This window comes from Eschrichtius robustus, chromosome 3, assembly GCF_028021215.1.
Source record: "Eschrichtius robustus isolate mEscRob2 chromosome 3, mEscRob2.pri, whole genome shotgun sequence".
Taxonomy (NCBI): Eukaryota; Metazoa; Chordata; class Mammalia; order Artiodactyla; family Eschrichtiidae; genus Eschrichtius; species Eschrichtius robustus.
The window spans coordinates 32,757,015-32,773,741 of record NC_090826.1 but is presented as its reverse complement, the minus strand read 5'-3'; the positions used below and the strand labels follow the sequence as shown (position 1 = coordinate 32,773,741).

Genomic DNA, 16,727 nt, shown 5'->3' with positions numbered 1-16,727 from the left:
CAGTGCCTCAGTGTCCTGACCCATAAAATGGGGAGAAGTGTATTCGGCGTTGTTACGAGGATTAAATCAGATACCAGATGTAAAGCGCTTAGAATAGTGTTTGATGTGTAGGAAGCGCTGAATAAATGTTGGCTTGCATTTGATTCCTGCTGGCGGTCTGTTCGCTAGGGTAACACTCCAGGACAGACACCCGGCCGCGCAGCTGCCCATGCGGAGCTGTGGAGGATGCGGCCCAGCCCCTCCCGCGCCAGGCCCGGGAGAGGGGAGGGCGGTCATGTGATTGAGTCAAGATGGCGTCGTCCAGCTCCTTGTGGCTCTTGGCTCTCGCTTTCCTGCCGGCGTCCTGCGCTTCCCTGGCACTGGGGCATCTTGACCCGCCGGCCCCGCTGCCTCTGGTGATCTGGCATGGGATGGGTAAGTGAAGGAAGGAGGAGAAGAGAGTCAAAAGGTTTTGGCGACTCTTTCCCTCTCCCAACCTGTGTTCGCGTCTGCAAAGTGCAAGTGTGGAGGGCGAGGACCGTGGTCACACAGCACCCGGCTGTCCCCACGGTTTAGGATTTGGGGGTTACTCTGCATTGGAAAGGGAGATGCGGAAGGAGCTGTCTTTTGGTGAGCGCTCACAGAGGGCTGTGCACTGCGGTAGGGTTTTACGTGGTGTCCTGGTTTAATCCCCATGGCAGTGGCGTCAGGGTGCAGCATCAGACACTTGCTCGGGGAAGGCTGGGCTGTGGCTGCATGACCGGGGCATCCATCCTTTTGTTCATTCACACATTGAAGAGATTTGTTAGGCACCAGTAGTTCATTTATACATTTGACACATAGTTATTGAATACCTACTGGATGCTGAGGATACAGCAGTGAACGAAATAGACTAAATTCTTTGCTCTTTTAGAACTTTCCAGTGGGAGAGACAGACTATAATATAATATAATAATATGATGTAATATAATATGTCAAATGGTGATATGTGCAATGGAGAAAAATAAAGCAGAGAGGGGGATAGAGACTGCAAGTGGGGGCTTGCAGTTTTATAGAGCAAGGTCAGGAAAGGATTCACTGAGAAAATGACACCTGAGCAAAGACCTGAAGTTGATGAGGGAAGATGCTATGTGAATATCTGGTGGAAGGAACAGCAAATGCAAAGGCCATGAGGCAGAAGTATGTCAGGTATGCTGGTATGTTCAAGGAACAGCATTCATGTCATTGTAGCTGGAAGAAAATAGGTGTTTAGTGAGCAAGAAGAAAATAGGTGTTTAGTTCAGGGATGGGAGGGGGATGGGGGTGGCCTGCTGATGTTGTTGGGCCTACTAAGGCTACTGTAGGAACTTTGGCTAAAATGAGATGGGAAGTTCTCGTGGGTTTTGAGCAGATGAGTGACATGATCTGATTTGCACTTTAAAAGCACTCTAGTTGCTATATGGAGAATAGATTGTAGGGGGTTGTGGACCTTTGCAAGGAGAAAAGTTAGGAAGCTTTTGCAGTAATCTAAATAAGAGGTGATGGTGGCTTGAAACAGTTTAGTAATAGAGGAGATGTTGAGAAGTGGTCAAAGTTTGGATATAGTTTGAAGATGGAACCAATGGGATTTGCTAACAGGTTAGATGTGGGATGAGAAAGGAGTCAAGGATGATTCCATGGGTTTTGGCCTGGACAGTGAGAAGGATGACGTTGTCATTTTACCAAAATGGGGAAGCCTGTAGGGTGAGCAAATTTGGGATGAAAACCAAGAGTCTGCTTTTGGGACTCTTGAGATGTTTGTTACACATCCAGGAGATGTAGAGGCATTTGGAGTGTGGAGTCCAAGACAGATACAGGCTGGAGATTAAAGTTGGGAGCCTTTGGCATATGGCTGGTATTGAAAGCCATGGAACTGGGAGAGATCACCTAGGGAGTGAGTGTACACAGAGGAGGGAAGAGGTCTAAAGACCGAGACCTGAGGTGGTCCCAGCATTTGGAGGTTGAGGAGATGGGGAGGAATTAGCAAAGGAGACAGTGATGGAATGACTAGGGAGGCAGTAGAGTCAGGAGAGGGCAGAGTCCTGGAAGCCACATGAAAATGTTTCAAGAGGAAGGGAGTAAAAAACTGTGAGATGTTGATGACAGGTCAAATAAGATGAGGGCTGAGAATTGGTTATTGGATTTAGGAATAGGAGGATCACTAATGACCTTGACAAAAGCACTTTTAGGGGAGTGGTGAGAGTGAGAGCCTTTTTGAAATGGCTTAAAGAAAAACGTTCAGAGAGGAATTAGAGTCAATAAATAGAGACAGTTCTTTCAAGGCTCTGTGCCAGGGCCTGGGGCTACTACAGTGGAGTTAAAGGAGAACAGGGGAGCTCCGTGCCCTCCCAGAGCACAGTCACTCTGTATGGGAGGCAGTTAAGTAACCCACGATTATAGTTCAGTGCAAGAAATCAAAGATGCTTGAGGCCTTTTCCTTCTTTAAAAACAAATTCTTAAGCTTATTCTCAGGTTGAAAATGGGATGATTAAGTTCAAAAGGGAAAATGATCTCAGCCCAGTTCTCCCACTCAGCGGCCACTTTGCTTCCTATTCTTAGTTCTGGTTCCTTGAAACAGGAAAAAAAAAAAAGCAAAATGTAAGTTCAAGGCCAGCACTTACATGAAGGCAAGAGTTAGCACCTCCTTAAATTTTGTGTCCTAGTCACTTTACTTGTCTTACTGTAGTCCTGGCCCTGAAGAGAAATCAGATTCCAAAGTGCTTTTGAGTCTATTAACCCCAAATGTTCTAGATGATAAGGGAATCTGCACCCCTGCTTATTTTCAGTTGTGAATTTGGTGTCCCCATTATATTGTGTGGGCTTTTGAAGTTTGTTATTACCTGATAAACATGAGCTGAGCAAAAAATGTTGTTCTCTCTTTTTGTTGTTGCTGAGGTGAAATTCATATAACATACAATTAACCATGTTAAAGTATACAATTCAGTGATATTTAGTGAATTCACGTTGTGCAATCACCACTTCTCTCTAGTTTCAAAACTTTTTCATCACCCCAGAAAATACCTGTACCCATTAAGGAATCACTCTTCAGCCCCCACTTCCCATCATCCCCAGGAAATGTTCAGTCTGCTTTCTGTTTCAATGGATTTGCCTATTCTGGATGTATCATATAAAAGGAATTATACAATATGTTACCTTTTGTCTCTGGCTTCTTTCACTTATAATAATGTTTTCGAGGTTCATCCACATTGTAGCATGTGTCAATACTTTGTTCCTTTTTATGGTGGAATAATATTTTATTGTATATATGTACCACAATTGTTTATCCAGTCATCCATTGATGGACATTTGGGTGTTTTCCACCTTTTAGCTATTACAAATAATGCTGCTTTAAATATTGTTCTACAAACCTCTGTAGAGACATACGTTTTCACTTCTCTTGGGTATGTATCCAGAAGTGAAATTGATGTGTCATATGGTCATTGTATGTTTAAATTTTTGAGGAACCATCAAATTGTTTTCATGGTGGCTGCACCATGTTACATTTCCACCAGCAATGTAAAGGGTTCCTATTTCTCCCTATCTTTGCCAACACTTGTTATTTTCCATTTTTAAATGAATTAATTTTTTAAAAAATTAAAGCCATCCTAGTAGTTGTGCAGTGGTATCTCATTGTGATTTTGATTTGCATTTCCTTAATGACCACTGATGTTGAACATATTTTCATGTGCTTGTTGGCCATTTGTATATCTTCTTTGGAGAGATGTCTGTTCATATCCTTTTCCCATTTCAATTAGATTGTCTTCTTGTTGTGGAGTTGTAGAGTTCTTTGTATATTCCAGACATTAAACCCTTATCAAGTATATGTTTTGCAAATATTTTCTCCCATTCTGTATGTTGTCTTTTCACATTTTCATTAATGCCTTTAAAGCACAGAAGTTTTTTAAAAAAAATAATGTTTTTTTTACTCATGAGTTTCCACGATTGCCTTTGTTGTCTAGGAGACAGCTGTTGTAATCCCTTAAGCATGGGCGCTATTAAAAAAATGGTCGAGAAGAAAATACCTGGAATTTACGTCTTGTCTTTAGAGATTGGGAAGACCCTGGTAGAGGTGAGGCCCCTCACGGCTCTGTTCCTTTGAAGGTTTGCTGACTGATTTCATAGAATGTACTATTAAGATGCTTAACCTTGTATTTTTAGCAGCAGATCATACATGATACTTTAGTTCTTGAGTGGCTTCTGTGAGGGTACCAACCTAAACAAGTTTGCTCTTAGAGAAGGTGCCAGTGATAGTTTTCAGCCCCATCCTTTCACTTCTCATGGCTCTTCTTTTAGGATGTGGAGAACAGCTTCTTTTTGAATGTCAACTCCCAAGTAACAACGGTGTGTCAGATTCTTGCTAAGGATCCTAAATTGCAGCAAGGCTACAATGCTATGGGATTCTCCCAGGGAGGCCAATTTCTGTAAGTCCCTTTTTGTTATATCACTTACATGGAACTGATTTTTTTTCCTTTGATTCAGATAGATCTACCCATTCAGTTCTTTTGGAATCTTCACCTATTTTGGAAGGGAAACTCTTCTAAAATATCCCCATGGAAGAAGTTCTATGGAGCTTAATTTATTTTCTGTGAAGGAGTAAAGATTTGTTTGGCGGTATCAGAGGAAAGTCCTGAAACTTTGTGACTTTGGGGAGCCACAGAGGATTAAGTAGCTTAATCTGGGAAGTTAATTGCTGATGATACTTTCCATCTGACAGTTGGAACTGATAATCCTTTTTTTTCTCCAGGAGGGCAGTGGTTCAGAGATGCCCATCACCTCCTATGATCAATCTCATATCAGTTGGGGGACAACATCAAGGTAACTCTGTCCCCTTTGCCTAAAAAATTCTAGCAGCTCTATTTGTACAAGAAGTCAGCCATCCTTGCAAAAATCCTGTTTTTCTAATTTATAACAAATTAGCCAGGAGAGATGATGACATAGGATTCCAGAGGCCTGGAACACAGGTGAATCATTAGGTTACCACCTACTTCTCTCTAATTTAATTGACATGATTTCATGGAGGTGAGATGGTTGCAGCCACGTAGCAGGTGGTGGTTTAGGAGTTAGGAAAGTCCAACAACCTTTCCTTTTTTTTTCCTTTAACAAATTTATTTATTTATTTATTTGTTTGTTTTTGGCTGCGTTGGGTCTTCGTTGCTGCGCGCAGGCTTTCTCTAGTTGCGGCGAACAGGGGCTACTCTTCGTTGTGGTGCACAGGCTCCTCATTGCGGTGGCTTCTCTTGTTGCGGAGCACGGGCTCTAGGCGCGTGGGCTTCAGTAGTTGCAGCACGCAGTCTCAGTACTTGTGGCGTGTGGGCTCAGTAGTTGTGGCTCGCAGGCTCAGTAGTTGTGGCACACGGGCTTAGTTGCTCCACGGCATGTGGGATCCTCCTGGACCAGGGCTCTAACCCGTGTCCCCTGCGCTGACAGGTGGATTCTTAACTACCGTGCCACCAGGGAAGTCCCCCAACAACCTTTCCTGTTTTCTGACATGGGTGATGTCCTACTGAATTTAGACTTAGGCAAAGAGTAGTGTCTAGGCTTTTTGTTAATTTTATAATTAACAGTAGAGATTAAATCTTCCAAAAAAACAACAGGTTTGCTATTTAGACAGAATTATTTACTTTTGGGGGAAGATGTGTCTTTGGGATAGAACGTTATCTCTGTTCTGATGGATATAGCTGTTAGCTGGTAGGGTGTAGGGACAGACGGATTCTCCTTATAATCAGGAAACTGGCTTCACCCAATTAACAGTTACTGATGGGCAAGTAATTTGGTATCATAGGTCCGTTTCACAGATGAGGAAAACTAAAATAAGACCCTGCCCATCTTGTGGGAATTTTTCAGAGGATGAAATGAAATAATAGGTAGGAAAATACTTTTTTAAAATACACGTATTATTTAAATGCAAGTTGGTAGGAACAGCTTTATCATTCATTCATTGATTCTACAAATATTTATTAAAAACCTAGAAACAAGACAGACAAGGTTTCTGCCTTCATGAAACTTCCATTCTAGTGGGGGGGAGAATAGACATGAAATAGGTAAACAAATAAATACAGATAGTGGTAACTATGATAAAGAAAAAAAAATAGGATAATAGGAAGAATGGTGGTTGTATTGGTGAAAGGTGTGGGCTCTGGAGCCAAACTGCCTGTGTTCATATCCTGGCTCCATCACTTACTGTCTAACCTTGGACAAGGTATCTAACCTCTCTGTTTGAAAGTTTCCTTAAAAAAAGAAAAAAAAAGGGGGCTTCCGTGGTGGCGCAGTGGTTGAGAATCTGCCTGCCAATGCAGGGGACACGGGTTCGAGCCCTGGTCTGGGAAGATCCCACATGCCGTGGAGCAACTAGGCCCGTGAGCCACAACTACTGAGCCTGTGCGTCTGGAGCCTGTGCTCTGCAACAAGAGTGGCCGCGACAGTGAAAGGCCCGCGCACCGCGATGAAGAGTGGCCCCCGCTCGCCACAACTAGAGAAAGCCCTCACCCAGAAACGAAGATCCAACACAGCCAAAAATAAATAAATAAATAAATAAATTTAAAAAAAAGAAAAAGAAAAAGTCAAGGTAGGCATAAGAATTAAAAAAAAAAAAAAAAAAAGAAAAAGTTTCCTATCTGTAATATGGTGCAAATGATTTCTACTCTACAGGGTGGTTGTGAGGATTAAATTAATTATTGCCAATATATGCTTAGAACTGGTATGTCTGGTACCCCCCAAAATGTTATTAATGAGGATGATGAGGATGCAAGTATAATTGGGGGAGGGGAAGGAACTGGGGTTGGGCACTGCTTGAGTTAGAGCACTCAGATATGACTTCTCTAAACCAAGACCCAAGAGATGAGAATGAGGCCAGCCATTGAAGCAGTAAGAGAAGTACATACTCCAGAGAGAAGCAGATGCAAAGGTCCTGAGGCAGAAAAGAGTGTGGGAACACCAGGAGGAAGCTGGTTATAGTATTAATTCTCAAAACATTATTTTCTTGAGGAATAAATGAACAAGATCAGGGTCTAGTTCTGGTTTTTGTTTCTTGCAATGCCCTTCACATAGTAGGTATTCAGTACATGACTACTGAAGGCATGGATGTTTGTCTTCTACTACTATAGGTGTTTTTGGACTCCCTCGGTGCCCAGGAGAGAGCTCTCATATCTGTGACTTGATCAGAAAAACACTGAATGCTGGAGCTTACAACAAAGCTATACAAGAACGGTATGTATGGTTAGCTGAAAAGGATACAGAACTGTCACTAATGAAAATATCATGCTGACTTTCATGCTAACCGTGATTCTAGGAGTAGTTGCTAGTGATTTTCAAATGAGATATTTATTGTAAATATGTCTATACTACCTGCTTCATTTTATTGTAAACCTAAAACTGCTCTAATATTAATTTAAAGGAAGGGAAGACATTTTTCTATGAAAGAAGAATGTAATTACAACAATATTTTTTTTTTTTTTTTTACTTTTTGGCCATGCCACGAGGCATGTGGGATCTTAGTTCCCCAACCAGGGATTGAACCCTGGTCCCCAGCAGTGGAAGTGCAGAGTCTTAACTGCTGGACCACTAGGGAAGTCCCCACAACAATACATTTTCATCTGTAAAACAAAAAACAAAAAAGCCTTTAGAAAGTAGTAAACCCAAGGAATTGATGTTAATATTTGGAGGACAGATTCTTTCTGTTGTCAGCAGTGAGGGGTTAGCCTCCTACGTCAGTGTTCTTAGCTACCTGTGTTTGGGTATTTAACAATATACAAAATCACTTTCAGAGTGTGTTCTCCTTCAGTTGTTTCCAAACTTAAATTATACATCAGACCCCCTGGGAAATTCATTAACAATGAATTCCAGGGCTCCATCCCTAGAAATTTGAATTCAGTAGGTCTGGAGTATTCTGGGTGATAACTGAGGTTTGGGATCAACTAGTATGGTTTTGGTACCTATCCTGTGGGTCTTCCAAGTGTATGATTCTTGTTTGATAGCAGCTCTTCAATACAACACTTACTTGAAGGCCTGTCCAAGGTACAGCCTTGTGAATGACTGGCCTGTAGAAGAGACCTGCAGCTACCTCTCTTTTCCTTTCCTACCCATTGGCTGGCTACACGTGTAGCCACAAAGCTGTCTTGGGTCAACAGTGCCACCTGATGGTCAGTGAAGGAAACTAAGAGACTTTATATCTCCACCTCCTACCCACTCAGGCAACTCAAACCACTGCTAAGCTTTACCCCTTCCCTGGTTTGACTAGTCACAGCTTGGTTATTTATGTCCAAATATTCTCTGTTCTCATGGGTATGTATGATCTGTTTAAACTACATTGTTCTTTATTCTTTACTCTTTATTCTTCTAACTATTGCCCAGATGCCTCAGAAAGAATCCACCCTTTTCTTTCTTTGTGTTTCCTTCTTTGGTGAACCAAACACAATTGGAATTATTATTCACTGTAGAGGAGCAGTCAGCTGGGGGGTGGGGGGACAGTGACACCTAAGTACTGATTAAAAGTGGTACATGGATGTGTTTATCTTCACTTCCTTCTTAACCGTTAATAAACTGGTAGCAAAAGAAGAAAAAGTGATAAACCCACAAGGGCAAAGAGAACAGGAGAGGAGAGAAGAGATAATAAAAGACATCAACATTTCTTTTGAAAGACAGAAAGCAAATTAATGAGTGATAACTGTTTTAGCAGAGCAGAAAATTCTGAAACCTTTATGTCTGTGGAGGGATACACTGACAAGAAGGAACCAGCTTCACTTTTTACAGTCCCAGAAAGACTCAGGAATTAGATGCCTAAGATGCCTTGGAAGGTAGAGTAAGTGCATGGGACTTTTTGTTGAAAATCTGTATAAACAATGATCAAACTCCTTAGTTCCCTGAAATGCACGTCCAAGTGACTGCTCCTCCCCCACCCTGACAAGAGAAGCCAAATTTATTTTCTGGAGCAGTTTGACTAAAGAAGTACCAGGGGAATTCCCTGGCGGTCCAGTGGTTAGGACTCCATGCTTCCACTGCAGGGGGCATAGGTTTGATCCCTGGTCGGAGAACTAAGACCCCGCATGCCGTGTCACGTGGCCAAAAAAAAAAAAAAATTAATTAAAAAAAAAAAAAGTAGTACCAGATTTCGAGATAACAAGCACCTGACAGTGGCAAGACACCATATTGAAAACCCACCCTGTCCCATTCTGCTCCTAGAATGATAGCAGCCAGGCTTATTACCTGCTAGGCAGAAGTTTGACAGATCCCTCTCTGAAAAAACTGATTGGTCCCAGACAAAAGACCTACAGGTTCATGTTTTGGAATCCTTCAACAAGTAAGGACTCCTCCTGACTACCACGTAGTCAAGCCACCAGTAGATAAGCTCTGTTCTTGCGTGAAGAACTTTCAGTCAGCTTCTTTAAATATGAACAGTGAGCCAAGGACCCCCAGTCAGACATCTGGGGAAAGCTTCCAAAATGAAAGACCAAAACAAACAAAAAGTAAAAAGGAACTTGGAAGAAACAGATGGCAATTCAAGGAGCTGAAGAAAACCTTAAAAAAAAAAAAAAAAAAAGCCTGTATTATTATCTTCAGAGATAAGAAATCATCCATGACGCTAGAAGAGAATGCAAATAAAACCAATCATCAGAGAGAAAGAGATCCTGGAAGTTAAAAATAAGATAACCAAAACAAAAATGTGTTAGCGGTATGGGAATATAAAGTTGAGGAAATTTCTTAGAAATTAGAACAAAATCTCAATGAGGTAGAAAAAAGGGGGAAACAGGTAAATTAGAGAAGCCATTCAAGAAGTTCAATGCCTGCCTGATTGGAGTTTCAAAAAGAGAACAGAGGAAAGAGTGGATTGGAATTATCAAAGAAGTAATATGAGAACACTTCTCAGAACTATGGGACATGAGTTTCCAGATCGAAAGGACTCACCAAGTAGTCAGGGGTGAAAAAAGACCCACATCCAGGTATATTCCCATGAAGTGTCAGAACACTGTGGGTAAAGAGCAGACCCCAGTGAGGCCGCCAACTGACTCTCTGACAGCAAAACTACTAGCTAGAAGGCAGTGGTGCAGTACCTTTGTCTTCTGAGAAAAAATGATTTCCAACGTAGAATTCTCTATTGAACCTGGAAGTAGCAATCAAATGTGAAGGGAAAATAAAGACATCTTCAGACATGTAAAAAGAAGAGACATGGCCTTCCATATTCTCTCTCTAGGGGGTTGTTGGAGAGGCTCAGTGCTACACTGTCCAGCTGTGTGGCCTTGGATGTCCTTGAGCCTGCTTCTCCTCACCTCCAGCATGAGGCTGATGGTGCTTTCCCGCGGGGTTGCTGTGAGGATTAGACCAATGGAGTGTGAAGCCATCAGTGCAGTGCTCAGCTCATAGTGAGTAGGCAGCGTTGGGCTGGTACCACTAGTGGTGCTGTGTTGAAAATATTTATTCAACTTTAGCTTTCTCTTTCCTTTAAGTATTGCGGTGGTTGTGTTGTCTCTAAGTTTTAGTTGCACTTAAAATATTTTGTTCATAATTTAATCAAGTACTGAACTATTACTGTTTGCCAGACCCCATTGTAAGTCTTGCAGATACAGTGGAGAATAAGACAATTAGGGTAACATGCTCTTGTAAATAAGACATTTAGGGTAACATACTCTGTTTACTTGGGGAATGGGGGTCTCCAAGTAAACAGATGCACTAGATAACAGTGCTAAGCCCGTGGCAGAAAGAAACAGGGTGCAGCCATGGACAGTAATGGAGGAGGTGCCTACTTTGGACAGAACGGTGTTTGAAGAAAAGATATTTAAGCTGGGATCTCAACGACGAGAGGGAGCATAGGAGATGCTACGAAGAAGGGATCAGGCAGAGGGAACAGAAGGCTCTGGTCCTTTGTCCCTTTGAAGTCTCTTGGTGGCCTGTGCACAGGGGCATGCCCCGGGAGTGCTGACCGAAGTGCAGCTTGGTCACCTTTCTTTCTTTTTCTCCCACAGCCTGGTGCAAGCAGAATACTGGCACGACCCCATAAAGGAGGACATATACCGCAACCACAGCATCTTCTTGGCAGATATTAATCAGGAGAGAGTAAGCACCCAACCCAGGCTACCATAGATGTGCATTCATTTTCCTGTTTGGGGCATTATAAACAGATTAGCAGTGACCGTTTATTCATAATATCCTAGGCAGAATCCAGGAAACAAGAAGTTCTGTTTTTTGGGAGGCAGTGCTTATGAGATTCCGTTCCTTTTAGGGAGGCTGAAATTCATGTGGCTTTCTTCCTGTAGGTTCTTCCTCTTTCCTAGTGTTGAAGCAGCAGGGTGAGCTCAGTAGGTGCTGGCTGGCTTACATGGAACTTCAGCTGCTGCCTTACTGAGGGAAGCCTTTCTAGTGGATCCTTTTGGGTCATATTTTCTCAGAAGAGTAATTAGAAGAGAGACTGCAGAGGGGACTGAGTGTGTCCCAAAGTTGAGCATGCTTTGGGAGGTTCTGGTAAACTAGATGGCTCAATTTATATTGGGCTTATCTGGAGGTTTAAAGCAAACAAAAACAGAATTTGAAGGGGGGCGGTGGGAATAGAATAGTATAGCAGAACCACTCAGAGTTTGTAGTTTCTTATTTTGCCTTGGTTTTCTCTGGCTAGAAGCCTTTAACCTATGTGATGGAGGCCTTTGGAGTGCAGTGACGGATTCATGGTGGCACCAGTATGCCATGGTTGGTGGGAGCATTGTCAGTCAGATACGATGGTAAGAAAAGGCTGTACCTGGTATATTCTGGGAAGGAAGCTAGAAAAGCAGCCCATACCATGGAGAAGAAACATGGTGGTCCAGGGTCAGGGAGACCAGAGCACTGAAAGGTTTTAATTCCCCAGCTATAACCTGATGGTGGTGTCCCTGAGGTGCTTACTGTTCGCCTTTTCTCCAGGGTGTCAATGAGTCCTACAAGAAAAACCTGATGGCCTTGAAGAAGTTTGTGATGGTGAAATTCCTCAATGATTCCATTGTGGACCCCGTGGATTCTGAGGTGAGATGCTGCTTAGGCCATAACATGCCAGGAGACCATCAGAGTAAATGGCATTAAAACACAGCTGCATGACTTCCCTGGTGGTCCAGTGGTTAAGAATCCGCCTTGCAATGCAAGGGACGCGGGTTTGATCCCTGGTCGGGGAACTAAGATCCCACATGCCGCGGGGCAACTAAACCCGCATACCGCAACTACTGAGCCCATGCGCCCTGGAGCCCACATGCCACAACTAGAGAAACCTGCACACCGCAACTAGAGAGAAGCCCGCAATGAAGAGCCCGCGCACCGCAACAAAGACCGAGTGCAGCTGAACTAAAAAAAGACAAGAAACAAACAAATGAAATGAGCTGCCTGCTGGGAAAAACTGTCAGTCCCTTTCACCCACCTTTGTGTAGAGCAGGGGTTCTGAGGTCTATAAACGGGACACTGAGGGTTGTAGCCCCCCAACCGCCCAAAATTGTGTGCAAACTTAGTTGACCCTTGAAAAACGGGAGGGTTAGGGACGCTGACCCTTCTCACAGTCAAAAATCTACATATAACTTATAGTCGGCCTTCAGCATCCACAGTATTGGAAAAAAATCCACTTATAAGTGGACCGGAGCAGTTCAAACCCATGTTGTTCAAGGGTCAACTGTAGTTGCATCCTCTGAGGAAGGGTCTATAATTTTTATCAGATTTTCAGAGATCCGTGATCCAAAAAAGGTTCGGAACTACGAGTCCAAAGTCTATAAATTCCTGAGGTTCACATTCAAGGTCTGCCTTGACCTGGCTTCGACCTGTCTTTCCAACCTAATCTTAACTTCATGACCACTTCATATCCTCTCTGATCAAGCCATACTGTACTACTTGAAACGCCCCAGGCCTGGCATGTGCTTTTTCTTTTGTGTGTTTATTCCTTTGTTCATGCTTTTCAGTCTCTAAAACACCCTTCTGTGGGCTTCTCCGCCTGACAAGTTCCTATTCAGCTGTCAAGGCCAATCTCAAGTGTCACTTCCTCCATCCAGGATGCCACCCCTCTTCCAAGCAGAATTTGCTACCACCCACCTGCTTTGTTTTTGGTCGCGCCGCACAGCATGCGTGATCTTAGTTCTCAGACTAGGGATCGAACCCACACCCCCTGCAGTGGAAGCGCAGAGTCCTAACCACTGCACCGCCAGGGAATTGCCTTTGCTCCCTCTTTTAAAGAATCATCAGCCTCTGTTCTATCAGCATTCATCACATTGTGTCAGAGCACCAGAGACTAGCAAACTACACCTGTGGGCCAAATCCAGCCTGCCGCATGCATTTGTATGGCCCACAAACTAAAAATGGTTTTTATATTTGTAAATGGTAGAAAAAAGTCAAAAGAATATTTGATGATGTGAAAATTACATGAATTCAAATGTCAATGTCTATAAATAAAGTTTCATTAGAATGCAGCCATATTCATTTCAGAAACATTGCCTGTGGCAGCTTTTGCATTACAATGGCAGCATTTAGTAGCTGCAACCACGTGGCCCTTAAAGCCTAAAATATTTTGTATCTGGTCTTTATGGAAGTTTGCTGACCCCCATGCTGAACAATTAGTTGTTTCTGTGCATTGGACTAGAGCTTCTTGAAAACAGGGACTGTATACATATTCATCTTTGAATGTTTAGACTTCAGCACAAGGATTTTCACAGAGTAGGTGCTCAATAATTGTAGGAAGCAGCAATTCTGGGGAGTTGGAAAGCTCTTTGGAATGATTAACTCATACCTCAGGACCCACCCTTAAGAAGAGATGACTCGAGACATGCTGTTTTCCCTCCTTGCTGCAGTGTTAGGGTGTTCAGTTTGTTGGTAGTCTTAGCTACTAGCCAGTCTTAAACCAGTTTGGCAGTACGCGCCATGTGTCTGATCTGACCTCATTTCTTCCTTCTCTCCTGCAGTGGTTTGGATTTTACAGAAGCGGCCAAGCCAAGGAAACCATTCCCTTACAGGAGAGCACCCTGTACACACAGGTAACTGGGGAAGAGAGGCGCAGTCCTTTACAGCTCCTGCTTCCGGAAGCTGCTAGGTGCTTTGGTGACAGACCTTGTCTTGTACACCCCAGCACAGCAGGTGCTCGAGGCGTCTGACTCGTGTCTGATGTGGGCGAGGCTTGTTAGGCTGTTGATTGTTGCACTAGCTTATCAGGCGTTGGTTTACCGAAGCCTACATCCTGAAGGTTGAAGGACCTGTACGTCATATGTTTTCAGGCATGTACAAGGGACACATCATCTCTGACTCCTTCCTTCTGATAACAAGGTTTAGAACCGGCTTCCTTTGCTGAGGCGTAGTCCACTACAAATCCAAGAAGCCCCCACGCGTGACAGAAACATAGAGGGCTGTTACTTTAAAACAATAGATGCGCAAGTCCTGTTTTTAAATCAGGCACTGACACGGGGAACTCCTGCAGGAGACTGAGAGGAACAGAGCTGTGAATTTTGTTCAGCAGTAGGTCCTGTTTCTCAAGCAGAGGTGGCAGCATTTCACCACCTCCAGTTCTGAGAGATTCCGTACTCTAAGGCTTTTATCTTGGGAGATACTCTCCCCAAAATGCAGAAGTGTTACACCTGAACCACTTGCCTTCTTTCTATTCGAATTCCTCCAGGTAATTTCAGAGGCCAATTGTCATCTCTTGGCTTTTCTCCTGCATCTGGTTCCCCATCTTGGGTGAGGTAAAAGGACAGGGAAGCTAGGATCTGTTAAGAGTTTTGGATATTACAACTAAGAACTTGTCATGAAACTCAAACTGATGGTAGCTACAGCAGAAGCAACATTCTGGCACCATCATAACTGCTCATTTTCCCAACCATACTTGTTCTTCAGCACCCCAGCTGTGGGTCATGACATGTTCAGCTGCAGGATATGAAAGTGTCTGAGTTTTGTTATCTAAGGGTTGGATCTGTTGTAAGTTATCTAGCTAATGTTCTCCTGTCTTTGGCTCAGTCCCACTTAACTTGACATTTTGAGGCAGTTTTGTCCATGGCTTGCCCACTCATAGGTGGTCCTCCAGAAGCTTTGGGAAACTTTTCAGAAAGCAGAATATAAAACTGTATAGAATAACCTCAATTGCACATACATTTTTAATGCTTAGGAAAAAAACTGGAGGGAAGTATCCTTTTTGGCATTTTCAACAATACACCTAAATTTTAATACTCAAAAGAGAAAAGACTGCATTTTGAGAATATATCTCAAGTTAACTTTCTTTACAATTTCATTATGAAGCTTTTCATTAAGCCTCTTGATTAATTATGGCCTTTCTCTCTGCAGGACCGCCTGGGGCTAAAGGCAATGGACAACGCAGGACAGCTGGTGTTCCTGGCTCTCGAAGGGGACCATCTTCAACTGTCTGAAGCATGGTTTTATGCCCACATCATACCCTTCCTTGAGTGAAACCCTTGTAGTTTGCACCAGAGCTCAGGGAACCCCTCACATTTCCAAACCAGTTCCCTCCATGCCCGAGCCTGAGCTCAGATCCAGCTAAAAACTAATCCTTCTCTTGTCACCGTCTAACATGCCCTGCTTGGAAAGATCCAAGATAGGAATCTTATCCTTTGCCTCATCCTCTCAGCATATGGTGTTGAATGCAAGTTTAATTAGCTAATAACCATGGAGACTGTTTTACAGCCCTTTGATGTGGTCAGACTGTTTTAGGAATCAGGAGTTTGCTGCAGGTCAGTGGCAGAACTGTGCCCAGGCCTGGAAGAGACTAAACAAACTAAACCAATGAGATAGATAGAGTCTAAGGCAGATACCTTTCTCAGGAAAATCTAGCCACATCTCAAACCAAGAGGCCAGTACCCAGGCCTAAGGTATTCACATAAATGCTTTCTCAGTTGTGCTGGTGGAGATTTGACCAGTGCTTGGAGAAGTATTGCTTGGATGATGTGTCCACATAATTTCTTGAGGCTGTCCTCCTCTGAGTGTGTTGCTTTCTGTGGTGTCTTAGCTATTATTAGACAAATTCGGGCAGCCCACCATCTTGCCTTGGTAGCACTTTTGTCTCCTCAGATAGTGATGAATTTGTTGCTCTGTCACAAAAGGAGGGAAATAGCACCCAATTGGATTGCTTAAGGGAGGAAGTGTACATATTGCTTAACTTAGATGGGGCGGGGGAGGTTTAAAGAAAAACAGGAGGAGGTAGTTGGTTCTTTCCATTCCGTCCTTGATGAACCTGCGCTTTCTAAATATGACTAGTGGTGTGGATTCTAGAGTCACTCTATTGCTGGCATTAGCAAAGAATGGGAGGAAAACTGCGAAGAGATCAGGCTTTCTAACTTCCATCTCAAAAATTTGAGATTACCGCACACTTCAAACTGCTTCTGATGTGTTCTGTGAAAAAAAGAGTGCTCAAAAAGCTTAGGGAGTATTCCATATCCCTTTTCTCCTCTTGAAGATCAACCCACCTTAGAATATTAAGGACTCTGAGAATTCCTGTTACAGTAAAGAAAACTAACCGTAATCTACCGTTTCCCACGCTATTTGAGCATGGACGTCTTAACCCCCAATTCCTTATCCCATGAAAACCAAGCAACACTTTTTGGAAGATTGTTCTGCAGAATGCCAGTTTGCGGAAATGGGTAGCTATACTTGAGGGAAGCACTTTGTTAGTGCTGCAAAGTTTACCCTCTGTGATTCTTCTTTCACCTCTCTCAAGACTTTTCAACTAAGAGGATGAAAGGCAAGAAGTGGGGACGTGTGAAAATAATTTTATGAAGTTGTTTAAAATAAAGAGTAGTTTCTTA

General features: G+C 43.1%; 1 protein-coding gene across 1 annotated transcript; it reads left to right on the top strand.

Moving 5' to 3' along the window:
* Positions 1-280: 280 nt before the first annotated feature.
* PPT1 (palmitoyl-protein thioesterase 1) lies at positions 281-16,727 on the top strand. The gene is made up of 9 exons (XM_068539604.1): positions 281-414; positions 3,957-4,066; positions 4,291-4,418; positions 4,742-4,812; positions 7,101-7,203; positions 10,953-11,043; positions 11,881-11,979; positions 13,887-13,958; positions 15,253-16,727. The coding sequence occupies exons 1-9, from the start codon at positions 291-293 to the stop codon at positions 15,373-15,375; spliced, it is 921 nt and encodes a 306-aa protein (XP_068395705.1). The 5' UTR covers positions 281-290; the 3' UTR covers positions 15,376-16,727.

Coding starts and splice junctions, on each gene's coding strand:
- PPT1 (XM_068539604.1), top strand. CDS start 291: ATGGCGTCGTCCAGCTCCTTGTGGCTCTTGGCTCTCGCTTTCCTGCCG. Junction 11,980..13,886: donor TGGACCCCGTGGATTCTGAG/GTGAGATGCTGC, acceptor TCTCTCCTGCAG/TGGTTTGGATTTTACAGAAG. Junction 13,959..15,252: donor AGAGCACCCTGTACACACAG/GTAACTGGGGAA, acceptor TTCTCTCTGCAG/GACCGCCTGGGGCTAAAGGC.